At 36.2% G+C, this 11,357-nt stretch overlaps 2 protein-coding genes across 2 annotated transcripts; one reads left to right on the forward strand and one right to left on the reverse strand.

Moving 5' to 3' along the window:
- The first annotated feature begins 23 nt into the window (after window positions 1-23).
- On the forward strand, window positions 24-7,765 carry LOC145232432 (small ribosomal subunit protein uS9m-like). Its single transcript, XM_080097053.1, has 11 exons — window positions 24-129; window positions 188-333; window positions 1,695-1,785; window positions 2,229-2,291; window positions 3,765-3,795; window positions 4,082-4,241; window positions 4,585-4,657; window positions 5,022-5,150; window positions 5,586-5,737; window positions 6,513-6,736; window positions 7,529-7,765. Exons 1-11 carry the CDS (start codon window positions 28-30, stop codon window positions 7,618-7,620), a joined length of 1,263 nt encoding a protein of 420 aa, XP_079953179.1. The 5' UTR covers window positions 24-27; the 3' UTR covers window positions 7,621-7,765.
- A 513-nt stretch (window positions 7,766-8,278) lies between these two features.
- Window positions 8,279-10,814, reverse strand: LOC145232435 (prostaglandin E synthase-like). The gene is made up of 3 exons (XM_080097057.1): window positions 10,619-10,814; window positions 10,224-10,306; window positions 8,279-8,823 (listed from the first exon to the last, which is right to left on the reverse strand). Exons 1-3 carry the CDS (start codon window positions 10,739-10,741, stop codon window positions 8,580-8,582), a joined length of 450 nt encoding a protein of 149 aa, XP_079953183.1. The 5' UTR covers window positions 10,742-10,814; the 3' UTR covers window positions 8,279-8,579.
- Window positions 10,815-11,357: the final 543 nt, after the last annotated feature.

Raw genomic sequence — 11,357 nt, forward strand, 5'->3', positions numbered from 1 at the left:
ATGTAGGGCTGATAGATTTTAAGTAAAATGTCTCGAACATGTTTTTGGTGCCTTCGGTCGCGGGGCCCAGCATGTTATTCTCTTGCTTTCCACAAGACAACACCTTACATTGCCGGAATGGTTGTCCAGGTACAAGTGTGCTTTTCCATTTTAAACTTGTCATGTAGCGATAGAAGTTATGTTTTAGCCAAGATTTCAAACTGGGGAGCAACAGACAACGAATTTACACACGTCCAGCATTTTGCTTCGAGGTCTAATGCCGATCAGAACGGACAACGACGGCACGAATCTTATGAAGAAAAAACACGTTCGCTATTCCGAAGACTATATACAGTAAGTCGAAGGGTCGTGTGTTCGATTCCCAAACCCCGGGACAAGTTTTCATTGTCTTTTACATCTTACCTGAAAGCAGCACATATTTTTGACTGAAAAATGTTAAAGATGTTTTTTACAGTTTCTCAAATCTATAACCAAAGTTGTAGCACCGAAAAAGGATTTTGTAATTTTTGTTTTATATATTTCTTGTATTTTATTGTGTTGAATAATTTAAATACTATATGTTAACTTATTATAAGCTAAAGTGTGTACGTATGTGATTCAGTTCCAGTTCAGGTAGGGCCATGCGGTAACTTCGAGTCCCTCCCCTGGCTGTGTGTTTTCAACTTACGCCTTGCCACTGATAATGCTTACATGCAGGGTTGCCATACCGTTCTTATTTCTAAGATTTGTCCTAATTTAAAAAGACAATGTCTAAGAAAAAATTATTGTCCTTATCTAAGCCATATCCTTATTTTGACTGGAGTCCTTACTTTATCTTTTTTTCAACAATTACAACTCAAATCCCTGCCATAATTAAAAGTAAACCTACAACTGAGCTGTCGTGAGATGCACGGAAGTTTTTTCTACGAACAGGGAGGTCCAGAAACAGACCGTTTCTGGCAAAAAATATAACATGTGAAATGTCTTATGACGTCATAAACAGTTAAGGCTGATCTTCACACTGTGTAGCTCAATCTGTGCATCAAGTTGGAAATAAAGCTGGGCTTTTGGGGCGTCAATAGATGGTATATATATGATATAAATCAATTTCTTTACATCTGTAATTTTGTAACAAAAACCAGCAGGTAAATTGCGGCTGTTGGTGAAATAAGGATCTGCAATGCGGCCGTCGTTGCGAAACGGTTTTTAAGTGTATAAAACTAGATTCAAAATCACATGCGGCCCTTGTCATCATTTCCAAACTGCAATGTGGCCCCCGAACTCCACGAGTTTGACACCCCTAGACTCTAGGGACATGTTAATTTTAACTTGTATTTTACCATAAAATAAGACATGTTAAAGAAGTCGTCTTGAGAGTTTAGGTTTTATGAAAATTTCCACTAATATTTTTACAAAAACAAGCGACCTAAACAAATCTCCAGGTGACATAATCGCTTGGAAACACAGGGCTTATAGTTATACGATAAACCTCGGTTAATCTGGATCTGTTTTGGACCTGTTTTTAATAGTTAAAGGTGTAAAATTAGTAATAGTAGTAAATGAGTAGTAAAATTTTGAGTATATATGGTAGTAAGATTTTATTAAGTCTGCGTTTCTACCGCAAGCAAAATAGCCCGAAACCCTTTGAGAAACGCTGTAATAAATATAAATTGATTTCTTTGTCCCAACCTACTATAAACTATGCTCCTTTCTAGAGAGAAAATTGAAGAATACAAACTGGGAGTCAGAAGGCTGGCCGTTATGATGGGAAGGGACCCAAAAACTTTCACTGAGGACGACGTAAAGGTGATTCTGCGCGACTCTATCACAGCGGTTCTCAAACTGGGGTCCACGGTCCTTTAGGGGTCCGTGAGGCAATTTTGGGGGGACCGCGAAAAGGTTGAAGTTAATCTATAAACTTTTTGACAATCGACTCTATATTGCTAAACAATAGCCTTTATTGCATGACAACTAACAAAAATGCAATTGTTCGCGCACAATTGTAATGTTTTTTTGTCTTTTCTGTGATGTCACATGTGTCTTTGGATCATTGTTGTGCGCAGTTTTGCATAACCAGCTGAAATCCTGCAATCAACTTTCGTTTTTCTGAAATACACATTCCAGCTTGAGGACCGCGAGCCCTCGAAAAAATGGCAAAGGGACCGTTTTTAAAAATAATTTAAAAGTTTGAGAACCACTGCTCTATCACGTGATGCTTTGAAATGTAAACAAGTGTTATTTTTGTGCAGAGCTCGATTCGCTATCTATTTCCAAGCAGTCTTACGTCAGTTTCTGCTAGACCATCGTTGGACGTAAGTTTTGTTGGCAGACCTGAATCCTAAACATGTATTATGGGTCTCCTTCCCTGAAGGGGACGCATCTTGATTTCACTCAGTTTTTCTTTTTTCTCCGGTGAAATTTGTCCATGCACTTTTGGCATGAAATCTTTGGTGGATTTGGATGAAAATTTCACAGATGGTACATATAGTTATGTAGATGTGCCATCTGCTTTGTTTGACTTGATAACCCCAGTATTTACCCCGCTAGCCCCAAAAGTGTAGAACGTTTTTGTATGTTGCTGTGCACCACAAACGAAAGATTTCTGTGGTGTAATGGTATAATAAAGGCAACAAAACATTTGGTACTTGTGCTTGTGCATTGCTTGGTGAACGTTTTTGCACATGCCAGTTGTAGGGTTTTTTTTTTTTGTAGGGGTGTTAACAGCCTTGTGACGTGAGAAGCGTTAACGAATGTTGCTAATAACACCTCTAGTGGTCAGAATTTTAAACATCGGCCGATTTGGATAAAATTTTACATTAATGTTGATTGGGTCATTGTGGTTTCATATTTTTTAATTTTGGGTGTAGAACCCCATCAGTTGCCCACTAACCCGCTAAAATGGGGGAATTTTTTTAAACAGTGTCGGAATTGAATGAAATTTGGACAGCTTGCAGAATTTGTTATTTATTGCTGTCGATTGTTGTGTTTTGCTTTATTTTGCCACTATTTACGCCTTTCTTTCCTAAAAATAGAACAATAAATAGGACAATGTGTGAATTGAATCAGATTTGCATAATTTAAACACTTTGTAGCATGATTATTTAGGACAAGATGTGACCACAGTGTTTTGTTAAAACTCCAAACTGACTGATGGTTATCTCTTGAAATGCATTGTTTTTGACTTTGCATGTGTGGGGGACCCATGAGTTTCTGCCTGCAGAAACAACTAAGGTTATAAAAGACGGTGGCTAATATGGGACCCAATATAAAATATGTGTAGGGAATATATCAAGTTTCAAAATAGGCTATAGTGTATGTGCAATGGCAATATGTGCTGAGCCACCCTTCTACTTTATAATGAATACGTTTTATTCAGTGATGGGATTAAATTTTTTGTCAGCCGGTTCTATCACAAAAGTCATATTTTTCAGCCGATTCAGTTACAAAAAGTCCATTGACAGTATCCAGTCATGCTAACCGGTTCGCTGATCTCATAACATTTCGTGATACGGTACTATAGAACCGGTGCGAACCGACTGAATTCCACCACTGGTTTTATTGCAAACAAAATCATAAAGCTGCTTCTTTATCTTTATACAGAATTTGTTTAAAGGCCGAATTAGACCCGAAAGTTTAGTTGCACGAAAGAACCAATTTTGCCAAAGCAAGCATACATAAAAAAAATCTACCGCACACACCGTTTTTAAAATTTTTTTGTCGATAGATTTTTTACATTGAAGTGTATACATTTCGCATTGAAACAAAAAACGTATCTTTTTTTACAGCATCCAGCTGATCTTTTTCCTCGCGAAATTCGTAAGTATTACCGACAAAATGATTTAGATCTTCACCTTGAAATTTCTTTTTCTGTTGTATTTTGTTGCTTAAATTTGTTAAAAAGTAAAGTGTAAGTGAGTGTGGTTTTGCTGAAAAAAAATCTTAGTAATTTAATTTCATCATTTTATTTTGTAATGCCTCGATTAGGTGGTATTTTTTGGCATAAAGGTTTCAATTTTTACGATTACGTGCTTTAGGTTTTTATTAACGCATTTTTCAAATCCTTTGCGTTGTTTTTTCTTTACATTCCATCGGGTTGATTTAGGAGTGGAAGCTGACAGTCATGGCCGTCCAAAAAACTATCTCTTCTACACAATGTCCGATTTGTTTTATGAGGAACTACATTTCATATATTCCTGTCTGCTGGAAGCCCAACAGCTTGATGACCGAAATTACGAGAAAAAAATTGCACCTGAAACAACATTGTAAGTAGCAACGAGATATTTCCGAGTCATATGATTTTAACTGATCAGAAACTTGCAGATTGTGCCAGGAAATTCCTTTTTTAATTTAACAAAAATTGCCCCCGTACTTTTTTATTTCAGAAAAATGCCACCCCCCCTCCACGATTTTAACTATTTAGAAACTTGCAGATTGTGTCAGGAAATTCCTTTTTTAGTTTATGAAAAAAATGAAACTCTGCTCTAGTGGGTGAAGGTTATTGTAAACCGTTTATTCTCGGTCTAAAATACACGCGACTAAGCAAAACTGCAATCACGTATCTGGATGCGTTTGTTTGTTATTTAAATTTGGTAATTTTCTTAACAGAGATTTAAAAGGGTCGTCGTGGATGTCTCATGATGAAGTAAAAAAGATGTTTCACAACATAAAACTGCCAATGGTATGTACAAAAATGATTTTAATTTCCATACTTAATTTACCTAAAGTACCATTTAGTTCAACAGTAAACCTCGGGTAATCCGACCCGTTCGGCCCCAAATTTTGTCTGAATTGGGCGAAGATCCGTTTAAAAATCATTTGTACCTCAAGTTTTTTTTCCAAATTAGGCCAAGATTCTGGTTTAACCGAGATTTATTGTACTTAAATTCAAACGTAAAGCACCGTCCTCCGTTTCATTTCAATTATTTGCATTATGACAGTGTAATTTTTTTATCACAGATGCTAAATAAATACAAGTTTTCCAAATATCCTAAAATTGAATGGTTGCCAGGTTAATTTGAATATAACCTGTATTATTTTTGCAGTACAATCTGCTGATATCCCAACTCTCTCGTCTTGCGGAAGAACCTTACGCTTATAAGTATAAAAACCTGATTATGAAATACCGAGTCGTATTCCAGGTGCAGATCGCGGCAAAGCTTGACCAACTAGAGGTAAAACGCACTGCAACTAATGGATTTCAATTTGGTTTACTGCCCTTGGGTACACAATTCACGTTTTAAATATTCTCACGAGGAACAAACTGACTATTTGAGAATGACACAAGTTGCTGTCGAAACGTCATGTTTTATACAAATATACTGACTTGTTTGTTTCTCGTGATTTTACTGGCCTTTTTTTCAAAAAGTAATTTACCAAATTGGCTAAATTGGACCGAAACCAAATATTTGGAAAATCTGCTAATATCTTGCCTCACGGCAGTCGCACATTTAGCTAAATTTCGAACGGTGGTGGTTTTATGGTATAGCGAAATCTATATTCAATGCCTTTCTCGTATCAAGATGCAGCAACTGAAAGCAAGAAGTACAATTTTAAGCGAACTATTTTTTTTAAATCAACCTGGAAAACAACTAATCTTTTTTCTGAAGACAAAAGTTGACGAAAACGGCCGAGAATATTCTGAAGCACAAGGAAAAAGAAAAACTGCGGTAGCTGATGTACGAGTGTATAGCAAGGGAAAAGGTCGTATCACAATAAACGGGGAAGAATTTGACGAGTTCTTTCCTCTTATCACCGACAGGTAACACATGCAAATTACAAACATAATAAATAGGACTTGGCGTTTATTAACAAAATGTTTAATGCTTATAAATTCTTAAAATTCTGTTTTAAAAGTTTAGACACGGTCGTACTTTATAGCATTTTCATAAAAATGTTAAGAGATAACCCATAACTTTCCCAAAAAAGTTGTTGTATATAAAATTTTTATTCAATTTTTATGGGAATCATAGTACACCAGGCCAATATGATTTCTACATGAGTATGCCGTGATCGCTTGTCTGCATCGACGCTTCAGGGCTGATCCCAGCTATTCATCTATGTCTCAATTTTTATGGGGGGATGAACTAAAACCTGGCCGCATTTATTATAATAATCGTACCGTAAATGACCTTTTCTTGTACTAAAAGTTTTATATGAATAGCGTGTGGCTGAGAATTAAACATGTTTTGTTAGGTCTAATGAGAAATATAACGGTCCAAATGGACGTTAAAGGCGACATGGTGCATTGTTCAAACGCTTCGGCAAATGTTCATGTAATTACCATCAAACATTTTTTCTTTTTCTTTACACAATGAACGGTTTCAAATTTTCTGAGCCAAAAAAAAATCAATGCAAATATTTCTGACGACTTTATAAAGACAAAAAAATGTCGAAACGTAGTCTTGCTTCACACGTAAACACTGGCTTTGATTTTTTGCTCATGTTTTTTTACGTTGGCATTTTTGCTAAAATTCATCATAATCCAGCTATCCACTGCTAAGGAATAGTTTTTGACTTATATTGTACCATTGCAGGCAAGTGGTTATCACTCCGTTCAATTTGCTACGAATGAATCTGTTTTTCGACGTTGAAGCCAATGTCCGCGGCGGTCTTAGCGGTATCTGGATGAGCGAGAAAGGTTCTTCACCTCAATTTCCCACGAACCCCAAGACATCTCAGGCTGGAGCCATTCGCCTAGGAATTGCACGAGCCCTTCAACCCTTTGTTGGGGCCACTAACGCTGAGATTTTGCGAAGAGGTAACTTTGGTTTCTTTTTTTGAAAATGACTTATTTTAATTTCAGTTATGTTAACGAACATTCTAGCAGTGGAAAGACTTGCATCATACAAAGTAAAGGCTGTTCGGATTGGAGTGAGATTTTATAATAACAATGAATCTAACTTATAAACTTACTTCCTACGTGCAGTTAAATTAAACCTACCCCAGTCTCACTGTCAATTTAAATACCTCTTCTCTTTAACTTATCGATCGGTATTTAGTAAACTTTCTCTGTTGTGAGTTATTATGTTAGTAGCTCCACCTGCCTTTAACATACGAAACATAAATTGGTTTCTTCTCCAAATGCCCCTGGGTGGTCAATCTTTTGATGGAGTGTCGGTTTGGTAATTGTGGTTGGTTTTCATGAGTTTAACTATAAAATACAGTTTCATGCAATTACCCAGCAAGTTTCTTTAACTAGTTTAAATTTGTAAACAACAAAAATTTAGACAATCTGTAGGGTTTGAAAGTTTTTTTTTTATCCTGTTCCCCTATCATTTACCCAACAAGCGCCCCCCCCCCCCAAAAAAAATGGGTGAAATTTGTCAACATTTTCCGAATTGGTTAAAACTTTGGTAGTTGGTGTATTATGCTATTTTTAGGTGTCGGTTTTTTTTTTTTGCTGGTAGTTATTTATATAACCCACTGGCTTCCAAAATGGGTAAAATTCTTAAACAATGTCCGACTTAAATATAGACAATTTACATGATAATGCCATTTTAAGGTGTCAATTGTTGTATGTCTGCGACATTAATTGATATTTGTTCCTCAGCTGGTTTGCTTACACAAGATCCTCGCAAGAAAGAAAGGAAGAAGCCAGGACAATGGAAGGCAAGAAAGAAGTTTACCTGGAAGAAGAGATAACATCCTTTTTTGGCTAAAGTCTAAAATTGACTCAATCTTCTGTCTGAGACATGATTTTTTGGAAGCTGCTTACAAACTATTGTTGTTTGTGCCAGGCTGCTGCTGCTACACGCCTTTTGAGAATAAAATCGAAATCCTGTTTTCATCATATACTTTTTTATATTTAAGGTTCAGACCAGTGGTTCTCCAACATTTCAAGCATGCGCATTCAAAACTAAATTTTCTTTGTCACAAAAGTTGTCAAAAGGGAATAATCCGTAACTTTAGTTTGGTCGATAAGATTGCTTTTTCTGACAATCAGCCAAATGCGAGCTTTAAACCGTTGTCAGCCATGCCACAATTTGTCACCAATCCAAAAACCCTGGAGAATGTTTCTACTTCAAAATAGCAAATACTTGAAAAATGTTGCGTTTTAAATTTGCACAGTTTCACTCGCTCCGTCACCTCACTTTTCCACTTATGATTCGCTCGACTGCATTGGTATGCTTAAATGCACTTAGTGAAAAGGTACAGGCACGCACCATTAAACGCACGTGGTTACTATCACTTTACGCAGATCAGTTTTGCAAAACGACCCTTTTCACGTGTGCGGCGTTTGTTAAAATGCATTGATTCCCCCAGGAGGTTTAACTTTCGTTAGGGTTTATCAGTCGCTCGATAACTTTGCTTGATTATATTGTAGCTATATTGTAACAGATAGTCGAGAATTTTAAATGCAACGGTAATGTACTTACACTAAAATTAAAGGAAAAAACAAAAACGGGTGGAAAAGCAAATGGTAACAGAGAAGTGCTACAAAAAGCATACAATCTATCATTGTGTCAGTAAGCACAAAAATTTGACAATAAACTAGTCACAAACACTATTGCAAACAAGAAATAAACATTTTGTTCCTAAAAAAAGTTTCATTTAGCTTCAAATAAAAGTTTTATAACTGTTTACAAATAGTTTCAATTAGCTTAAAAAGCGTACCACAAGAGCATACATAGCATAGGTACATGCACAAAATATAAGGCAAAACTATACACCACTGAACGAATTGGGGCTGGCCATTTATACATGTAAGCACAAGTGTAGACGAATCGAAACAATGTGAAGCTTCTTAACAGCCATATGTAAATTGTAGGACTGGGGCCCGTCAAAATATACAGCATGGCTGTAAGTAGAAACGGAGGTATGTTTGCACCATCGTTAGCATGGATCCTATAAAATAAAGACATCAATAAATTAGTTTTCAAATTGACCACAAAACTTTTGTGTAAAGTATATGCCTTGAAAAACGCATGTTATAGAGTTTTTCAACTATTTTACTTTCGCCAACCCTTGGCAGAATATGAAGATAATTTACCCAAATTTTTTGCAAGCTAATTGCACACGCCCAAAAACATTTATCAAGATTTTCCCCAATAAAAAAAAGTTAAATTAAAAAAAATTCTCCTGTTTAGTAAATAGGTAAATATTGTAGAAAACAAAAGCGGTACTGCAACTGGTAATTTTAAATATATTATCCCTGATAGACCACACCCCAATCTGTCCAAGGTTTGTATCGAAAGCAAGGTTGTATGTTTTCAACATCCCTATAAACTTCCACCCGTTCAATGCCAATATCGTGCAGACAATCTGTAGAGCTATGTTATCGTTTCACGCCTATCGTGCTTGTGATTGACATGGAACAAGGGCTTTGATTAATTCTGAAAACAAATTAAATAATATAAAACAGCACTTCTGACATTTTGACACAACGCACAAATGTGCAATAAGACAATAAGTATGTTATTGTCACTTTGTTTGTTGCGTAACAATTGTTATTTTGGCACCAAATTTTGTCGTAACAACTACAATGTTTGTCGTCACAACTTGAGTGTTTGCAAAAACGAAGCAGTTGCTATTGATTGGGATGATTTAAAAGTTCCCATCACTGATTACTATGATAAAAATTATGTACAAATGCGACGTTTTATTCTTGTAAGAACTATAGGTGATGCTTGCCAATAAAACTCAAGACTATAAATATGTGGTAATCGTCAATCAAATCGCATGAAAAAAATTGTTTATTGCTTTGTGTTAGTGGTAGCGACTGATCAGTCGATCGCGTACAATTATGAAAATTTTCGTCGATCTTAACGACTGGCAAGTTGGCCACCCCTGGTATAGGCTATAGGGTTTGGAGTGCGGTTCGGGCGACTAAAGTCACCGAAACTACTCATGATGCAATCGTTTTCATGCCACGTTTACAGCGCTACAGCATCAACATCATAAGTCATTCGGCGTCTTACTTAAATAAAATGTTAATCAAGCCGTGCCCGTAAAACGTTTTGTACCAGTTACGTAGGTTTACTTAACCGAACCGCAGTCAGATACCCCTTACATCCAGTAAAGAATGAAATACACGTTTTAAACACCGAACCCAATTCCCTTCCGTATGGTTGGCAACCATTGTGACAACTGGGTTACGTTACAAAGTTGCCTGACCCAAAAATAACTTTCTACCAACGAAGTTTTTTTAATCATATATAACTGTTTTTTTGGTGCCATTTCGTGTCAGTAATCGTTTAGGAAACTCTAATAGCCATTTACAGCCTTATCCCAGCACATTTATTAACCTGTTTAAACGTTGAACTTCATCATTCTCTCGCAAAAATTGCAGGCCACCTTGTCTGACTGCATCTTCGGGATTGAGAAATGACTATTGCAACAACAAAACAAAAACAACATCATCACAAAAAAAACTGTTCTGCATATTTTTTGATAAATTAGTTTTATACAAAACTATTATTTTACTATTTGTATGGCTGCTATTATAACGAGCAATAAAATGTCGTCACGATACAAAATTGTGTCATTAATGTAATGATTTTGGACCCTTTTTCCTTGTCGACAGCCCCCTTGAACATTCCACAACCATAATTATTTAGTTTTTCTTACCCACAAGGAGCAACAGCAAAATTTGCCCTATTTTTTACAATATTTTAATAAAGCAACGGCATATGTAGCTTACCTTAGTCCTCAGCCTGGCCTGACCAGTTAAGAAGCTGATTGCAACGTGGTTTATTGTAAGCAAAGCCGCGTAAAAAGCAAAGACTCCCACAAGCTCATCTGAAAGGTTTGATAACTGAAGCATATCGTTTTTCAAATGAAAGCTTTGAAATTTTATATCCTAAACCACCTGAATGAAAAAGTTTTGTGTCAAGCGTTGTGGCAAAAACTTCTGTTGCACGTAAGTTTAAATATGTCAGTTTGGCGAGACACAATACAAAATGTGGCTTATGCATTAGACACGAATTGTTTGCCTTTGGGCCATACGCAGACACGTTTTAAATAGGTGTAATGTTTCAGTCATTTCAGTTTATCTCTGTAGGCCAAGGTTCTAAAACTTAAAGAGCCACGAACAAGTATATGCGGTGATAACATGACATCAAAAATAATCCATAATAAAAATGGAAAGTATGTATTCGATTCAGAGCAACATGAGAAATAACTGTGCCTGCAGAAAATAACAAACATAAGTACAGTATAGCCAAGTAAAAAAACAACTTTGCTACGTAACTATCTTTCAACATAATAACGCACCATATGACACATCAATCGCAAATGCTTATTCTAAGCAGCATGAGCTTTTACGAAATCTTCCTGTGAGAATGTTGCTTTCATTACTATCTGTCACTACTATAAAATCTATCATGATAACCTTGACCGCACATTTACCCTTGGGGCCAGGTGTTTAAAACTGACTGGCT

The sequence above is a fragment of the Phallusia mammillata genome, chromosome 6, assembly GCF_965637545.1.
Source record: "Phallusia mammillata chromosome 6, kaPhaMamm4.hap1.1, whole genome shotgun sequence".
NCBI lineage: Eukaryota > Metazoa > Chordata > Ascidiacea > Phlebobranchia > Ascidiidae > Phallusia > Phallusia mammillata.